Source organism: Sorex fumeus, unplaced genomic scaffold (assembly GCF_029834395.1).
Source record: "Sorex fumeus unplaced genomic scaffold, SorFum_2.1 ptg000098l, whole genome shotgun sequence".
Taxonomy (NCBI): Eukaryota; Metazoa; Chordata; class Mammalia; order Eulipotyphla; family Soricidae; genus Sorex; species Sorex fumeus.
The window spans coordinates 38212105-38231558 of record NW_026606155.1 but is presented as its reverse complement, the minus strand read 5'-3'; the positions used below and the strand labels follow the sequence as shown (position 1 = coordinate 38231558).

At 39.2% G+C, this 19454-nt stretch overlaps 1 protein-coding gene across 1 annotated transcript in view; it reads right to left on the bottom strand.

Annotated features, from left to right (window-relative positions):
* Nucleotides 1–12295, bottom strand: part of CCDC198 (coiled-coil domain containing 198) — a 32554-nt gene extending 20259 nt beyond the window's left edge. The window contains exons 1-2 of the mRNA XM_056134350.1: nucleotides 12073–12295; nucleotides 9204–9286 (exon numbers count right to left, since the gene is read on the bottom strand). Coding sequence (XP_055990325.1) covers nucleotides 9204–9286; nucleotides 12073–12295 — 306 coding nt within the window. The remainder of the gene's footprint in view (nucleotides 1–9203; nucleotides 9287–12072) is intronic.
* Between the last annotated feature and the right edge of the window lie 7159 nt (nucleotides 12296–19454).

Here is a 19454-nt window from a genome sequence, read left to right as displayed (position 1 = left end):
ACAATGGAAGACTTATTTTGTAGGTATTATCAAAAAGTTGAACATAAAAGTTAAATAATAGAATACCTTACCTTAGAATATTTACCTTAGAATAATAAATTCAAAAGCTTAGAAGGAAATTTACTTTCTGGAAAATATGAATGAGGAAAAAATTCAGTAAGGAAGGAATGTTACTTAGATCAACTAAGAGTTCAATTAGTGAGGAAATATTTCAGTATCAAATATCAACTATTTCAGTTAGTAGTGAACTATTTGACTCTCCCAAAAGTACAGGTGGCCAAAGATTGACTCACAGGTTTTTTCTATTTATTCAAACTCAATAAATAGATCACAACTCTGATATATCAAAAACTTTAGAGAACAGAAAAAAGACAAGTATTTAACTCATTTTATAAAACTAGGATCACCAGCAAAACTTGAATTAGACAGTGCAGGAATAATATAGAATGGGTCCACTTGTGAAAATAGACGCAAAATTCTAAACATATCAATTCATCAATGAAACTATAGTTGGAGCTTATGTCCAACTATGATTTATATCAGGAATGCAAATATGGTTTAAAATCACACTAATAAAATTTATTAGCGTGATATTTTAATTTTTGGTATGACATACCAAGAAGTTAGAAGAAAACCATAGTCTTATTTAATTTTAATAGATAAAGACAAAAGAATCCCAGTAAGATTTTTTTCCCAATAGGATTTAATGCTCCGTCCTAAAAAAATCTAGCATAGTCGCTGGAAAGAAAGATGGCGGCCGCACGGGAGACTTGTGGACAGCAGGTTTGAGCCGGGGGTGGGGGGCGTCAGGGGCCTCATGGGAAGGGGAGCGTTCTGGGTCTTCCTTCACGCCCAACCGAGGTCACCAGCTGCCCCCCACGAGCGGCTCTCCGGCACGGCCACGGCCCCGGAGGCACAAGGACTTAGCACAGAGAGCCACCCGCTTGGAGCAGAAAAGCAAATGGACTATGTGTTAAACCACGCCAGCATGCCTGCCCGGAGGGGATAGGTTGTTGGCCCACTCGCCCGCTCCTCTCTGGAAAGAAAGATGGCGGCCGCACGGGAGCCTTGTGGACAGCAGGTTTGAGCCGGGGGTGGGGGGCGGCAGGGGCCTCATGGGAAGGAGAGCGTTCTGGGCCGTCCTTCACGCCCGAACGAGGTCACCAGCTGCCCCCCACGAGCGGCTCTCCGGCACGGCCACGACTCCAGAGCACAGAAACCAATCTCTTAACTATCTAACTTTTAATAGAAATACTTCCAGGGTTAATAAGTAAAATAGCAGAAATCCAAATCATTTTATTCTTAAACCCAGCTGTAGAAAGCAAATCATTTCACAACGCTGTTTCAGCATATCTGATTGGGGGGGGGTCGTAAACTCTAAACAATAATGGTGCATCTTCTATCGAAACAATGTATCTAGTCAAAGTAGATAGAGTATTAACTAGAACTCATCTGCCTCACAGGAATTGGGAGGGGTGGGAGGTGGGGTTCTATTGGGGTTCGTGGTTAAAAATAAGTATTGGTAAAGGGAAATGTGTTTGATATTTACATGACCGAGACTAAACCCGAAAGCTCTGTAACTTTTCCCACAGTGATTCAATAAAGTAATAAATATTTAAAAAAAATAAAAAAATAAAAAAATCTAGCACAACAGAAATAAGGGAAAAAGAAAGATGGTGGGCTGGAGAGATTGTATAGGGATTAAGGTGATTGCCTTGCATATGGCGACCCTCGTTAAATTCCTGGCAGCGCATATGGTTCCCCAAGCACTGCCAGGAGTGATTCCTGAGCCCAGAGCCAAATGTAAGCCCTGAAAAGTACTGGATGTGACTCCAGTAGTTACCCGTTCCAGGACACTTTGACGGTTAGTTTTATGTATTAACTTCTGTAGGCTATGGCCTCCAATTATTTAAACACAAATCAAGGTGTTTCTGGGAAATTATATTCTAGAAGTGATTATAGTCCATAATAAATTGATTTTAAGTAAAGATTATTTTATTTTACTTTTGTACATTTTTGCAGATGATAACTTCAATGGTCACTTGCTCTGCTCTTTGAAGATTACTTTACATAATTTGGTGAACCGGATTCAATCAACTTAAAGGCCTTTAGAACAAATCTGAGAAATTCTATGGATAATTCTCCTTGCACATTACAGCTTTCTCATGTCTCACAATTACAGATGTACTTCCTGGTGAGCTGCCCTATGAATTTTAGACTAGCTTTAGAAATTTCCACAGTTATGTAAGTAAATTCTCTGCAATATTTTTTAATTTGATATTTCCTTTTACTATTCCTGTTCCCCTGGTTGAACCCTGATAGAGATAGATATTAGGATAAATACTAAATAATTTAGAAAAGAATATTAAAAGTCTCCCAAGATTCTCATGGGTAAAACACTACTAGAGTGTTTCTTGTAAAACTCTGGATAGTCATCTTTGTGGTTCAGAAGACAATATTTGGAACTTATCAATATTATCTAAATTTATCAATGAAGATGTTAGAATCAGGCTACTAAAAAGATTTTTCATGCACTAAAGGAGATCTAAGTTTCACATGGAGGAGCAAAGGATTATAAATAGCAAAGACAACTCTGAAGAAGAAAACTAGAAATTTTCCATATTATATACTGTTGGATAACATTGGCTTGTCCTTGCTCCTCCCTCCCACAGGGAGTTTAAGGTTTATTGAATCTCTCTCAAAACAGTGAAAATGAGGCACACCCAATTCCTTCAGGCACTAATAATCCTATATTGCCTTTCTCTTTCCTTTATGTCATTCGCATGGTTTATTTAGCAATGTCCTTTTTGTATAGACACAAGAAGACAGTTGATGCTATGCTATGTAACATGGGAGTTAATTGACTCCAAAATAATACTTACTCCTGGGCATCTATATTTACTTGACTTAAGCCTCAGTTGCCCTTAGTTCCTAGCATTCCAAGAGCAGGATCCTGGCGAGGGACTGGATGGACCCAGGGCAAGCTGTGAGCTACCCGGGCATTGAAATGAGCTGGGCCAAGTGCCATGATACTTAACTATAAGTAAAGAGCACAGTCATGGACAAACTCTGTCATGATACAAAAAGAAGTAACTGAATAAGAACCCTGCTGGGGTTAGGAAAGACTAACCTGGCCTGAGGACTATGCTCTGGAATATATATCTAGATGTTCCCAGAAAGAGCCAACCTTTAAGCTTAATGTATCTCTTACTGTGTTAATACAAAATGACATTGCTAGAAATATAAGAAGTAAATTTACTGTGACTGTTTAAATGGATTGCTAGCTGAGGAAATGAGAAAGCAATACACCTTGGCTAGAATCCCACCCTTGAGCAGATCTCCTAGTAATCTGAAGTAATCTCCTCAAATGAGATTTTGTCCTTGAATTAATCTCCTGAAGAGAGATTAACAAAGAGAGGCTTTACCTCTCTTGGTTTTTATGATAATGTTCAAACCCACCTTTGTATTCCCACCCTTCATGATTTCTATATAACTATGCTGTAAGGGTTAAGAGGGGACTAGACTCTGTGAAAGAGATGAAGACAAGACACTGGGACTAGATGTTACAAGAAAGTAGGGACTAGACACTGAATACTAGATGCTGAAGGCTAGATGCTGAAGGCTAGATGTTGGGGACTAGAAAGTCTACGACAAGATGTTGAAGATAAGGTGAACTGAGACTTTGGAGACTTTGGTACTAGAAGGAGAACCAGATAAGGACAATGACCGAAAGTAGAGGACTATGAAACTACACCGAGACAAGGAAGAAGAGATAACGAAGGAGAGGACTTTGAGGTCTACAAGGAGACTCAATGATGGAACTCTGATAACTGGGACTACAACCAAAACGATGACTACCACTGGGTCAAAAGGGAGAGATCGGACTATGCCTGGGAGGAAAGAGAAATAAACCGGTCTGGGACCCAGTTCCTGTTTCTTCATCCCCCAGTCCTCTTCCGTCTGTCCATCTGTCGTTACCACTGTGGTCTGGCCTGGGGAGGCAGCTCTGGGCCACCTAATGCTAGAGTCCCCTGTGTGGATTCACCACACTTTTTTTTCTTTTTGGAAACTTACAACACAATAAGACTTAGCTTTAAGGTACATAATTAAGAATGTATAAAATTAATGTGGAAATATACAAGTAGGTCAATGTAAATTGTATATATGACAAAGTAGCACTGTAGCACTGTCCTCCCATTGTTCATCGATTTGCTCGAGCAGGCACCAGTAATGTCTCACAACAAATTGTGAGACTTGTTGTTACTGTTTTGTTTTTTTTTTTTGGCATATTAAATACATCACAGGTAGCTTGCCAGGCTTTGCCGTGCTGGTGAGATACTCTCGGTAGCTTGCCTGGTTCTCCAAGAGGGGTGGAGGAATTGAACCAGGGTCGGCTGCGTGCAAGGCAAGCACCCTACCTGCTGTGCTATCGCTCTAGCCCATGATAAAGTAATATTTTGAATTAATGATCAAGGGATGGTTAATTGCATAAAGTGCTGTGTTAATAGATTCATCAAACAGGGTAAAAACAATTAGATTACAATCTGACACCAGTTCACAGATGAATTTTAGTGGGTTAAGACCTAGATGTGTTAGTTAAATATTATTAATTTTAAAAATAAATAATGTTATCTTTGTGACCTTGAAGAAGACATAACTTCCTTAGCCCTCATATAAGAAACGGAAAATATAAAGATTAAGACTGACAAATCTGAAATTAAAAGGGGAAATCTCTAGGAACACACATACATACACAATAAAAAGTTGAATTATGATGGAAAAATACATTTTCAACACATATAACTAATAAAAGATTAGATCTAAGATATACAAAGAACTTTCAAAGATTCACACAAAAAATAATAGGAAATGAGCAAAGGATTAGAAAAGTCAGGGAAAGTTCCTAGGTTCATGACATATTGTCTAATACAAAAACAACATAAACTGGGCCAGAACCAACCTCCTTATCTCTTATGACAGTCTTTGTATTTATCTTTCTCTTCTCTCCATCTATTCATTCAAAACATACATACAGATCTCTGATAATATGCCAGGTACTATTCAAAACACTACAATAGATTTGTGAAAAGACCAGATAGAAATCCCTACCTTTGTGAAGTTTATACTCTAGCACTGGTGAATGGTAGTGGTGTGTGTAGAGTTCAAGAGGGGTGAAGGATTGTTGAAGGTTGTAAAGAAAATATAATACAGACATAATGAACATAACAGGTAAGAAAATTGCTTGGTTAGTTGACACTTGAAAATAAGTGCTCTGAGAAAAAGCAAGGACTGAAAATCAGAGAAATCAGAAGTACCAGGTTAGGAGTGCAATTTTCTATACATTGTCAGAATAAACTTAATAGGAAAGGTGAGGTTTTATCGAATCTTTGGAGATGAGGGTGTCATCCAAGGTGATCATCTGAGAATCCATCTTATTGGGAGTGGGGAGGGGACAATCTCCATCTTAGTTCAGACCTTAGGTGATTGGAAGAGATAGTGAATGTGTCCGTATTAGTGACAGTAATTATCAGTTCTTCAACATGGGACAGAAATATTTGATTAAGAGTTTCCTGGAAAAGACCATCAGATCTTAGCTATTCCAAGTTAGAGGATTTTATTTCATGATCTGCTTTTTGCTTGAGGAGATGTTCAGGAAGTGGAGACTGCCAAATATGCAACTCAAATTATTTAGGATGCAATTAGATTTGGTTTAATAATTAAAAATACTTTGAGAATTTTCTTTGGCAGAGATTAGGCTATTAATTAGCATGTCATGGGAACCCGGCATTTATTATTCTCTCAAAAACCCGTTTGTGGTGGAAAATGTGCTGAGCCTCATTTGTGAAGATAATTATAGTTGATATCTTTGGGAATGTCTGCCAAGTTCCCAGCGATTTTCCTCTTTTTTGGGAGCAGCCTCCAAAGTCTAGGAGGAGGGGGAAGTTCCTGGACTCACATTTCTAGTGTATAACCTCTAGTCATAGCACATTGTATCAGAGCTGGAATCAGGAGCAAAGTTGAGCCAATGAGGTCTTTCATCCAGGAATTTCGAATTGGAGCCCAGAGGACCATGGCCATCTGTCCATTTGGTTGGAACTATGAAATACAAATTGAGGGTGGCCATATTTGACAAATGGTCTTGAGAAGCAAGAAAGTCAATCTGCAAATAGGGAATAAGAAAACACACAGAAAAGACTTGAAAAGAGCTTGAGGGCTATATACTGGTGGTCTTCTGTCATTTAAACCCCAACTCTTGAATTCCAGCTCTTGAATCAATGACACAGTAACAACAAAATCTCCAATGGAGACGTTACTGGGCCCGCTCGAGCAAATCGACGAGCGCTCGAATCAATGAAGGCTCCTTTAGAATCAATGAAATTCCTTTGGAATCAATGACTGACTCCTTGCAATAAATGAGAGACTCCTTTGTTTTTATAATTAATCACATTTGCTACCTTGGCTTATCAGCTGGACTCCTAATATAATAATTCTCCAGTTCTGAAATAGTAGAGAGTGCATTTTGATTTTCCCCCCGACTACGAATAGCAAGTTTCATTGTTATTAATTCATCCAAAATTTATTCACTCATAAACTTTTGTGTGGTATATTTTATGTTCATGACTAAATATATGGCTAAATAATATTTATTACTTTTATTTACATTAGTTAATTTGTCTTGATTCTTTGTCTTTAAGGTAGTTGGTTAGGATGTGGTGCAGTGTTTGATTCTGAAATACCAAAACTCTCTTTTTGAGCTTGATTGACCTGAATCGAATCCTAACTTTAGCTGTTTTAACTTTGGAAGATACAAAAAGTATTTTCTGAACTATAGATTCCTATACAAATACTTTTTTACTTATTATAATAATATCTTTTATTTGAGTAGTTCAGCTTAGAGCATCCATAGAAACATGTACTAGATATACTCCTTTAAAGGGAAGTGCTTGTTTAGGAAAAAACCCTATGTTTCAAAATACCCAGTTTTGCTAGAGATATGCTTAATAAATTTAAAAATTAATGTCTGTTTGATAGAAATATTTTTTCTTTAAAAAATTTTGAGGGTTTTAATATTTGGAGAAAAGATGCTCTTTTGTGAAAAGGATATAATCAACCTCAAATAATGATTTCTGAATTTACAGAGAAGACAGGTAAATAAAAACCAACAGAAACAGAGATAATCCTGGACAAATGAGCTCAAGTACCACTGGGATTTGTTCCAACATCTGGGTGAGTCCTGTAGCAGGTGGGATTTGACTTCAGCTCTTTTTTACAAATGTCAGTGATAGATTCTGCTTACGAGAAAGCTCAAACCTCACCTTTTAACTGATGCTTATCTTCAAGGACCTAGTCAGATCTCCTTCCCTTTTTAGGATGAGAGTTCTTAGAATTTATAGTTCTTTAGAGGGAACTCATTAAGTATTTATTAAGGTGAATGCATTTAAAGCTCTTGCTCTGCTGCCTTGGAATATGATGTCCTCAATTTTAACAACGGGCTAACATTTAGAATGATAAAAGATTAGAAGTAGAAGGGCTGTAGAAATTATCTATAATGATGGCTAAGTGGATGGAGTTTAATATCTAGTTATATCTGTCCTCTATTGTCTTTAGGAAAGTTACTTAACCCTGAAAAATGGGTATAAAATGAAGATAATGCATCCTTTCTCACAGAGGAGCATGAGGAGTAAATGAATAACACAGGTCAAGTTGCCTAGCATGTAGATGACTTGTTGTGGAAACAGGTAGATGGTAATGGTTATCTTTATATATTTTTTGTACATAATTTTCCCATAGTCATTTACTAGTCAATGCAAGAATAAAGTTCCTTGAGACTCATCATGTCTGTGATTTTAACATACTTCCTCTTTTTTGTGGCAATGGTCTTAAGAGTGAAATTACAACAGGAAATCCTAAAGGAACATGATCATCACAATTGACAGTGTTCTTCTAAATAACACTCTCTCTTTATCTTGGTCATTGTTATTTGTAGGATAGCATTGGTTTGTCCTTTCTGCCTTGCCACATGGAGCTTAGATTTATTGGGTTGCACCCATTCACAGTGCTTCTGAGGCACTCCTATTCCTCTGTGTTTATCTGTAACCTCCTTGTGCTCTGCTTCCCCAACTGGTCAATCACCTTTATCTTCTAATCAAGCTCTGTTAACTTGTAAATATTGATTTTTCTCTTCTCCTTATGTCCTTTGCATAGTTATGTCAGAGCAATGTTCTTTTCGTATAGACACAGGAACACAGTCGATGCTATGCTTTTGTAACTTGGGAGTTAATTGACTCCGAAAAATATTCACTCCTGGTCATCTGTTTTCTGGACGTAAGACTCAGTTGCCCTTACTTCTTAGCACCCCAAAAGCATGGTCCCTATGAGGAAGTGGATGGACCCAGGGCAAGCTGTGAGCTACCCTGGCATCAAAATGGGCTAGGCCAAGTTCTTAACTATAAGTTAAGAGCATGGTCATGGACAATTCTGACATGATCCAAAAAGTAACTACTAGATTAGAACCCTGCTAGGGTTAGGAAAGATTACTCTGGCCTGAGCACTGTAGTCTGGGATCAATAGTGAGATGTCCTCAGGAAAGCTACCCTACAAAAGCTTAATGTATCTATTACTGTTTCCATATAAAATAACTAATATTAAGAAGTAGAATTAAGATGAATGTTTAAGTGATTATTGGACCAAGGAAAGAAGGAAACCCCCTAGGTGGTATTTCACCTTTGAGTTTGATCTCTTGGCTGCAGGTGATCAGGATGGGCATTGATATGTTGATTATGCTACCCCCAATGCTGGGAGGTTATGAGAGACAAGAGAGATCAGTATGGGGAGTCAGAGCGAGGAAGACAAGAGGAGACAGGAATGAGGGGCTTAGTGATATTGGAACAGTCGCATGGGGAGAAAGGAATAAATGGCAACTATCACCAACCAGCCTGGCTCTCATTCCCTCTTTTGTCCACCCATGGCATCGGCAGTCCTGAGTGGAGAAGTGGTGCAAGATCACCAAATGCAGGCAGCGAGAGAGAGAGCTGTGGGATTCCTAGTTTCTTGGTGAATACACATCTGGCACCCCAGATGGGGCTGTTAACCCAAAGGTTGGTGATTACACAGTTATTATCCCTCTTTTACAATTTTATTTAAAAGGGGATGTTACCATTGAATCCAAGAGATTCCTATGAAGTCTTTTAAATTCATCTTACTTGAAGTCTTCGAGGTGGGTGCCTTTTAATAATACTTGTTTCTCCTTGTTCCAGTGGTATATCAAAATACATGGTCCTGGGCACTTGAAGAATTGGGGGAGAAGCAAGAACAAACTGTTAAAAGTAATTTACTCTTAAATTGTGATGAATACTAGATATTTGACTTTGCTAGTTTGTGTCTTTTTTGATTAAATACTGTAGTTTGAATGTGGAGATGGAACATAGAGCAGGTACTCTGCATTAATATTAATGATAAAATATTCATAGCTATAAGAAATAAAATTTTTATTTTACAAGAAAAAAATTTCCTTTTCAGATGATCGATACAGATATTAAGTAGAATATATCAGGTAAAACTGATAAAGAAATGGTGCAAGAGTTTCTAGTAGAATTGTATTCTCCCACTTAAACTATCTCTCTAACTAGGGAAAGATATTACCACTAAAATACTACATAATATTCTCTTATAATTAAACAAGGCAGAAGTGCAAAGTTAAGCCTTATGAAAAAGTTTCAACAAATAAATCCATTTTTATTTTTAGTGTTTTATTTTTGAGTTTATACTCCTGGGACTACCACTATGACCACAATGCATGAAGCTCTTGTCCTTTTCTCTTAATAATCAATTTGTCAACATTCTGATTTCTAGACTGTGTGACAGTCTGCTTGCAATTTAAGTGGAAAAATTATTAGGAACAATGAGTTTCTGTTTCTATCCATAAAACATTCGCATGACCATCTTAAGAACTCCACCTACCATATCCTTGTTTTCGTTTAAAAAATGCTAGTCCATTAAGCATGATAGAAACAATATCAATGGCAAGAGATAAAAAACATTTTGAAACAAAAATATTTTTAGTAGTTTGACTTCTCTTTTTTATATTATAATTTGCATGTTGTCACCCCATTATTTAATATGATTCTCCTAGTATGGTATAGGCTATGCCAGGTTGTTATTTTTAAAAATAATTTCTTATACCTCCTATTAAAAAATAACAATCTGGCATAGCCTACACCATTTGGTGGAGAAATTGATGAAGTAACTTTCCCAAAATATTCAATTTGGTATTTGGTGTAGGTGGACCCCTAAATATGGGTCCTGGGAAAAGAATAATCAAAAGGTCAACCTCTCCATGTTATCTACTCTTGATGTGATGCTGTCCTTTTAAAAACATTCCCAGTTGACACTCTAATGCATTAGAATAAGCTCTTAGTATTCAGTTAGCAAAATCTTAAAATTATGGTTAGAAGATTTGAATAAAAACAGAACTTTTCAATAAAATAAGAGAAAAATTCCCTTGCCAATTGCTTAGAAAAATATGAGAATCAATAAAAAAGTTGTTAGTTCTGTGGAAAGTAGCCATGAAAATTATTATAGGTAAGATATACAAAGTAGCAAAATACAGTATAAGGATTTCTCACCAAGTTGTCCAATAATAGAAATTATTTGTGTCATTGATGCAGCACTGTACTACACTGTCCTCCCATTGTTTATCGATTTGCTCAAGCGGGACCAGTAACATCTCCATTGTGAGACTTGTTGTTACAGTGTTTGGCATATCGAATACATCATGGGTAGCTTGCCAGGCTTTGCCATGTGGGCGACATACTCTCAGTAGCTTGCTGGGCTCTCTGAGAGGGGCAGAGGAATTGAACTCGAGTCAGCCGGGTTGGCTGCATGCAACGCAAACACCCTACCCACTGTGCTATCGCTTCATCCCTGTGTTATTGATAATAATTGTTAAATAATAGGAAATTATTTGTGTTATTGATAATTATGTGTGAAAAAGAGAAAATGAACATATTACATTATATAGTCATGGTTCTCTTTTTAAACTAGGTGTCTAGTTAATTATATAGCATTTTACAGAGATGTTATAAACTAATGTTATAAAATATAGTTATGAACAACATATGCTGTATATATAAATTATATAAAATAAAAGTAATGCTATAAGTCTTATAAAATATTCTAGGATAATTTATATTTTTTTCAGCTTAGAGTTTCCAATAATAATGGGAAGAATTCTTTTATTTCTGCAGATGATCAGAATAATAAGATAGAATTGAAGGTTAAGAATAAGATAGAGTTGAAGAAGGGTGACTCATCCACTTCTCTTCTCTGCAATAAATCATTTGGAATGGATTCCAAATTCACATTAAAATGCATTCATTCCTAAAGTACTGCTTTCCAGAAGTAAATCCGATACATTAAACAGTACTGGATAGAATGATTTAAATTTAGAATCAATCTATGTGAGTGTTATAATTTAACGTAACTTTTTATAATTTTAACTGTCTTGCAAAGCTCGGTAAAAACATTGAAAGTCCTACAAGCTGAAACAGTAGTGTTTTCCCTTCTATGTGGAATGAGCAAAAGAAAAACCTTTGTACACAGTGTACTCAACACTTTTAATATACCCATAATACTAATAATTGACACTATCCAGTCTCCCACTGAAAGATGTTTCCTTACGTCTCAGTGATGTAAAGACTTTCTGAGATAGACTGGGGAGATAGCACAGGGCTGGAGTGATAGCACTGGGCTGGAGCGATAGCACAGCGGTAGGGTGTTTGTTTGCCTTGCATGCGGCCGGCCGGCTGACCCGGGTTTGATTCCTCTGCCTCTCTCAGAGAGCCCAACAAGCTACCTAGAGTATATCACCCACATGGCAAAACTTGGCAAGCTACCCAATTGATATGCCAAACACAGTAACAACAAGTCTCACAAATGGAGACGTTACTGGGCCTGCCCGAGCAAATCAACAAACAACGGGAGTGTAGTGCTATACAGTGCTGAGATAGACAAGTAAGTCTTTCACGAGCTCACCTGAGCACAGATCAAATTCATGCCAGGTTGGATAGTTACCTGCCGAGTGTCTTCCATACCAACTCTCTCGGAGGGGTGGTAGCTGTCCTTTTGAAGCATTATTCCTGTCCTGCAGTCTTGTGAAGAAATATGGAGCCTTTGTTTCCAGACTCTGATTCACTGCAAAGTTCCCAGGCTCAGCTGAGGAAATCTCTTCCTCCTTGTTCTGCAGTGGTGCCACTTTGGTCACTCTTGGGTGAGCCTTAGAGTATCCCAGGCCCATTTCACAACAGAAACCTCCAAAGGAAGAGCATAAGGAAAGTGTAGTTTGCTTTGATCAATCTGTTCTAGAAGTTTACCCTTGCTTTATAGCTCAGCAATTCCTTCATAACATGCTTCTAGCTCTGTTTCACCACACAAAAAACCCTGTGACCACTCCTGGAACACTGGTTTCCATGGAGACTTCCCTTCACCTCCTGCTTTGCCATCTCAGATCCAAAGAATCTTGTTAAACATTGACTTGGTTATGTTGCTTTTCCAAAAGATTCATGGTAGGAATGGAAACAGTTATTGATCATTAAACAAGTCTCTCACACCAGGAAGACTATTAACAGAAATGGAAAGCAGAGGTCTAAAGAAGTCTTAAACTTGACTTTTTCACAGCACCACCTTAAGAACTACCAACTATCAATGCTCATTCTATGCTCTACTTATCATCAAACAAATTTCCTTCAGTAAATGAGGTTCTGCGTCCTAATCTCAGAGATCTTTGTTTATCTTTGATGATAATTGAAGGATGTATCTTCCAAATAGAAAATTGAGTGGCTACTACATTTCCCCCCCTCTATAGATGAATGGCCTTTGAAAGGGAGGAATGAATTACATGAGGGTCAGAAGAAAATATATCCCACCACCCCAAGGGATGAAGGGACAACTTCCTTATACATGGTTCAAATAACTGTGTTTTCAAAGAAACTCCATTTGTTATGTTTTTAAAAACTCATAAATAAGACTGAAAGGGGATTGCTAAAATGTTGAATAGTATGATTTGAATAGTAGTGTTATGGGTGATTTTTACTCTACTTTTTCTGTAAAGAAAAATGACATGTTTTCAAACTCTAATTGCTTATAGCAGTATTCCTTAGGATAGAATGATGGTGGCCTGAATTCAGGTGCTTAAATTGTCTTCATGTTTTTGGTTCCTTGGAATGACTTTCAACTGGAGTTAAAACATTTGTCTAAATACTCTCTGGGGTTGCATTTAGTTTCACGTATGGGTTAATTACTATGCATTGGTTATTCAGTAAGTGGGGTTTAAATCCTAAATATTTACAGGATTCCAAATTATACTTCTAATGAAAGTTGCAGCCTTTCTGCAATTGATCTGTAATGGATTAGCAATCACTGGAGGCCTTTCAGCAATGAGAATTATGTGTTTGAACACCAACTAAGCAGAGTTGATATGTGACCTGAACTTTAATTTTCCTCCCAGTGATTACTTCTCTCTATATTTATCCATACATTGGGAGTAAGGTTGTCAATGCAACCAGACCTACTTGGTTTGGGAGTGCTGAAGCAAAACAAATGGAAGAAAAGTGGGAACTGAAATTTTTTGTACAAATTGCTAAACAAGATCAGTTAACTCAAATTTGTATCTTCACCCTTTAATCTGAAAGTTTATCAAGGTATTGTATGCTAAATGTATTGACCACTTCTGAGACAGCCAGCAGATGAGTTTCTTAAACTGAGTTGCTAATTTATTTAAATTAATTAAATTAATTTTTATATATTTTATCTCTTAATGGGATGATATCAATCTATGGTTGTAACAATCCTTTTGAAGTCATCTTTGTAATATCCTCTTCCCTCCCTCCCTTTTCCTTCCTTCTTTTAGATAAGATTATATTTTAACTGTTAGTCTATAGATGCATGTCTCAAAATGCGTGCATTCATATTCGATAGATGTATATAATAGCTCAGTGGCAAAATGTCTATCTTGCAAGCCTGGGGCTGCAAACTCCAGAGCTGCAAATTTGATCCTTGGCACCATCTCAGTTGCATTGATAGGAACCCAGTAGCTTTGCCATTTGGACACTACAGTGTATGCAGTCTCCAATGCACCACAGTCAACTGTGTGAGACCCCTGGGCATTGCAATAGCAACAAAGACGATAAAAGTGAGAATTTACACTGAAACTTACTTTCAATAGATGATCTCTGTCTAGTCTAAACAATCATTCAAAATGTAAAACTAAAGCGGACAATGCACTTTTCCCCCTAAGGCAAAGTCCTACACTTACTGATTCCTGCAAGAAGAAACAAGTGTGTGTAAAAAATTCCATTTGTGGATTCAAAGGTAAAGATGTGAGCTTCCTGAATTCAAGGTAGAGTAAAGACAGGGTGGAAGGAAGTGTGGCAAAGGAGATATATGAAAGTTTAGAGTGGTCTACCAGTCATTGGGAATCTGGCCCCAAACACTAGTTAGGAGGATTTCTCCCCTCTGGAAAAAAATTTTTTTGAGATGAAATTTGGAGGGCATAAATTAAAAGACAGATACAGATTTTTCCTGTCCCTTTATTTTTAAATTCATTTTATTTTCCATCAAATGTAAGGTCTAGTATATCATGATGACACTTTCAGTTTTGGCCCTCCCCAACATTCTTCATTACCTCCAGGAACCCTGATCTGGTTCCTGTCATTTGGCATTGCAGTGAGGACAAGACTTCCTGTCACCTATGCCTGAGCTTCTGTCAGCAGCCCAGGGGATCACCCTGCTTTTGTTTTATTATGCTCATAAGATAGAAATGATGTGTACCTGGTGACATCAAATCCTAATCTATGGTCTCTTTTTTTTTTTCTTTTTGGGTCACACTTGATGATGCACAGGGCTTACTCCTGCTCGTGAACTCAGAAATTACTCCTGGTGGTGCTCAGGGGACCAAATAGGATGCTGGGAATCGAACCCTGGTCGGCCGCGTGCAAGGCAAATGCCCTACCCACTGTGCTATCACTCCAGTCCCCTCTATGGTCTCTTTGAGGAATCTATTTTCTTTCCTTCTCTCTCTTTCTCTCTTTCTTCCTCTCACCTTCCTTCCTTCCTTCCTTCCTTCCTTCCTTCCTTCCTTCCTTCCTTCCTTCCTTGCTTACTTTCTTTGTCTTTATTTACAAAATACAGACAGAAAATGGATCAGCATGATTATTAAACAAAAGATAAAGACAAACCATTTGCTAGTCTCACATTTGCATCCTTGTTGCCAATTTATTTGTAGTCTGGTAAAGGACAGATCTTGGAGTGCCTTGCACTGGAGTAATAGAATAATAGAACAATACACTTAATCTGTTTTTTTTCCATCTGCTTTTCATGGGACATAAAAATATTACCCACAAGTGTCAGGGTAGAGAGGTCAGGTTCCACTGGATCTTCTACCAGAAATCCCACTTGAACCCATTCTCTTTTGGAAGTAGTTTCAAGAAATAGTAGAAATGTCAACTTTTTTCAGAGAAAAGAAATCCTCCTAACTAGTGTTTGGGGCCAGATTCCCAATGAGTGGTAGACCACCCTAACTTTTGTAAAATCTAGTTTGCCACACTTTTGTCCACCCTATCCTTTCTCTGCTTTAAATTTAGGAAGCTCACATCTTTATCCCCGAATCTACAAGTGGAATTTTACACACACACACACACACACACACACACACACACACACACACACACACACACATTTTCTAGCACTGCCAGAGAAGCAAAGTAGTGTCCAATACTCCCACTGGGCTGCTATTGGTTCAGCTCTGTTGAGAAGGGTTCAAATGGTTGTTACTGTGGTTTTCACTAGCCTTTTTTTTTCTTTTTGGGTCACACCTGGCAATGCACAGGGGTTACTCTTGGCTCTGCATTCAGGAATTACTCCTGGCGGTGCTCAGAACCATATGGGGTTCTGGGAATCGAACCTGGGTGGGCCGCATGCAAGGCAAACGCCCTAACTGCTGAGTTATCGCTTCAGCCCCCTCACTAGCCTTTTGAGGAGACAATGGATTTGGTTATTTGTTTCCTCATTTAAGTTTTTTCCTCCAGAGTTTAGTGTGTACCAGAAGTGGTGAGTCTCTAGGCTGGGTACAGGCTGACTTGGTCATTTAGAAATTCAGATTCTAGCTGATCCATTGTAGTCACTTCCCATGGGTAAGTCAGGATGCTAAGACTGATGAATGGGTTCTGGAAGTGACAGTCCCTCCCTTGAAGCCTCCTTTCCCTCCTTTATGATTAATGAGCATTTCAATTAATACTTTCAATGCTTTAGCATTACTATGTAGCACTGTAGCACTGTCCTCCCGATGTTCATGGATTTGCTCGAGCAGGCACCAGTAACGTCTCCATTGTGAGACTGGTTACTGTATTTGGCTTATTGGGTAGCTTTCCAGGCTCTGCTGTGCGGGTGGGATACTCTCGGTAGCTTACCGGGCTCTCCGAGAGGGACGAGGAATAGAACCTGGGTCGGCCATGTGTAAGGCAAATGCCCTATCTGCTGTGCTATCGCTCTAGCCTTTAATGCTTTGATAAAAGAGCTAATTCAGCCTCAAAGTTTCAATAAGGCACCAACTGTACCAAATCTCACTTCACCAAGGTGCAGAGGAGACACACTTCAGACAGTCTGAGTATTTTTTGTTTGTTTTGTTTTGGGGCCATACTCTGTGGTGCTTAGGGCTTACTTCTGGGTCTGCACTCAGACATCAAACTTGGCAGGCTCAAGGGACTGTATGGGATGCCAGGAATCTAACCTGGGTTGACCGTATGCAAGGCAAATGTCCCCAACCCCCCATTCCAAGCCCCCACTGTACTATTGCCCTGGTACCTAACGTGGGCCTTTTTCTTTTTTCTTTCTTTTTTCTTTTTTTGAGAAAGAAAGGAAGTGATTGCCTCCATTTTCATTTTTATTTTCAGGCAATGCTTACCTCAATTTTCATAGCCCTGGCCTTGGTAGAAGCTCTGGAATTTAGCATTCCTGGCTGTATAGAGATAACAGCCAGGTCCCTGCTGGCAGCAGAGGTCAAATGTGGCTCTGGAGGTCAGAAGAGGGGATGTTGGCAGTTACCCAGGGCACCACACATGCCACCTTCCATACAGGAACTTCCAAGGGGTAGGCACAGCTCCCCCTTGCCCAAGGGGTAGGCACAGCTCCTGCTCTTGCCCAGATGCATTCCAGATGATACTGGGCTCCTCTTTGTCCTTCATGCCAGCTGCCGCAGGTCCTTGAACAAGCAAAGAAACTGCCAGTTTCCACTTCCAATGATGTCAAATAGGACTATTACACAATCACTTCTGGTGTTGAGGCCCAGAATAGATCCCAAAACACCTAGTGATTTGATGACATTCTCACACATGTTCTCATGAGTCCTTCACCTGATCACATGAGCTGCCTCACAATGCCCAGATATGTCCTGGGGACTGAATATAACAGGGGTGGCTGAGATCCACCAGTGCCCCCAGTGCCTCTAGTCCCCTGAAGGCAAACTTCTCTGCCAGTGTCTGGCATTTTCCCTGTACCACATTTCCCTGATATGTGGGCCCAGGAGAGAATTTCATGGGATTCTCTATTCTAAAAAAACTGAAATGCAACCAATAGTAATTATAGTTTGCCCTCAAGGCCACACATAAGAACTCAGTTTTACACAAGTCGGTGCTGGACCAATCCCACTAGAAGGGTCTCATAATAGCCTTCCCCCAAACCTGAAATCCTGCTGTGTTAGCAAGTACACATGGAATTATCCTTAAGAGAGAAACATCCATGCACAGACTTTTGTCACATTTATCATCATTATTCCTGGAGGGCAGGCCAACATCTGCATGAAAGAAGAAAGTTTTTAAATTTTCAGGCTAAATGTGGATGCAATGTGAGTAGTGGAAAACTGGCATCGGCAGCCCTGCAGGGCATGCAGAGAAGTTAGAGTTTAGAAGATTAAGATCCTAGAAGATGGCCTTGGAATTGAAGGGAGAGAGGCCATGATGTGGTGCCATGTAGTGACCTGGATGTAATGCCATGAAGTGAGATCCAGAGCCTAGGGGGCAGCCAGCACAAAACACATGTAGGAATAGGAAGAGTGGCAGTCTAGAGAGGGGGTGATTTGTTAAGATCAAAGAAAAAAGAAACCTTTATTCTGGGAACATGCTCGCAGAATTTTTGTCAGGTGATTTATGAAACTTGCACTCGTATAGGGTGCCCTATAAAATAGACATCCAAAGGCTATTGTTTCAAAAGCATATGTGATTTTGATTTTGGGCCACCCAATGGTGGCTCAGGCTCTGCATTCAGGGGTCATTCTTAGGAGGATTGGGGGATCATATGGAAAGCCAGGGGTTTAACCTGGGTCAGATGTGTGCAAGGAAAGTGCCCTACTGACTGTACTATTTATCCAGCTCCCTCAAAAGCACATCTGAATGCTTTCAAAGTACACTGCTTTATTGGGGGTATGAGGGTTGGCTTCGTGACTGAAGTGACTGTCACACAGATCTGAGACTCAATGTTTGATCCCTTGTGCTGCCCCATTCACCCAGCACCACCCTGCAGCTATGTTGTCTGTAATCCCTGGCATTACAAGTGATTTCTGGCCATACCACAGCTAGGGGTGTGTGAGTCCCCATGATAAGAATGTGCAAGTACCACAGTCATATATATAGGTGAACTATATTCACAGAGAAAACATTAGCAAGATGGCAGGGCAGTGGGGGGGAGGGGAGAAGAATATTGCTTTTTAAAACATTATATTTTATCTTAATTAATGCTATTAATTTAGATTCTCATCAGGGACCAAAGAAATAGCACTGGAGTAAGAATCTTGCCTTGCATGTGGCCAAACCAGGTTCAATCCCCAACACCTTATAGCCTCCTGAGCACCACCAGAGTGGTCCTTGAGTATAAGTAAACCCTGAACAATACTGGGTGTGACCCCAACACATGTGTCCCCTGCGAGAATGATTTTTTTAAAATATAATGTCAACACAACTGTTCTTTAAATTTAATCACTGTGAATTATAAATTTCCAAAGTTATTCATGCTTGTGAAGTCGATGTGCCCCCACAGGTCACTTATGTGAGGCAGAGAGGAGAGAGATGGTCCCTTTCTCCTGATCTGCTTTTGCCATCTGAGAACTGGCTGAGAAGGCTAGGACTGAGAAAGTCTGCAATGAGCCTCTGTGTGGTATGGACCTCAAGTCCCATCAGCTCCACAAGGTGGCCGTCAAGCCATACTTGATGTTGCTGGCTTGGTCTTCTCAGCATTGAGGTTGGTCCTTACCACCTGATTTCTAGAGGATCCTGGTCTCAATCTCGAGTGAGGATTTGCTCTTTGTAGAAAAGGAAAGTCAGTACTAGGCCTTACCCAGGGTTTCCAGGCACTTTGCCCTGTTTTGCATAAAATAATTTCAGGAGTAGACAAGCAGAGAAGTAAAACAG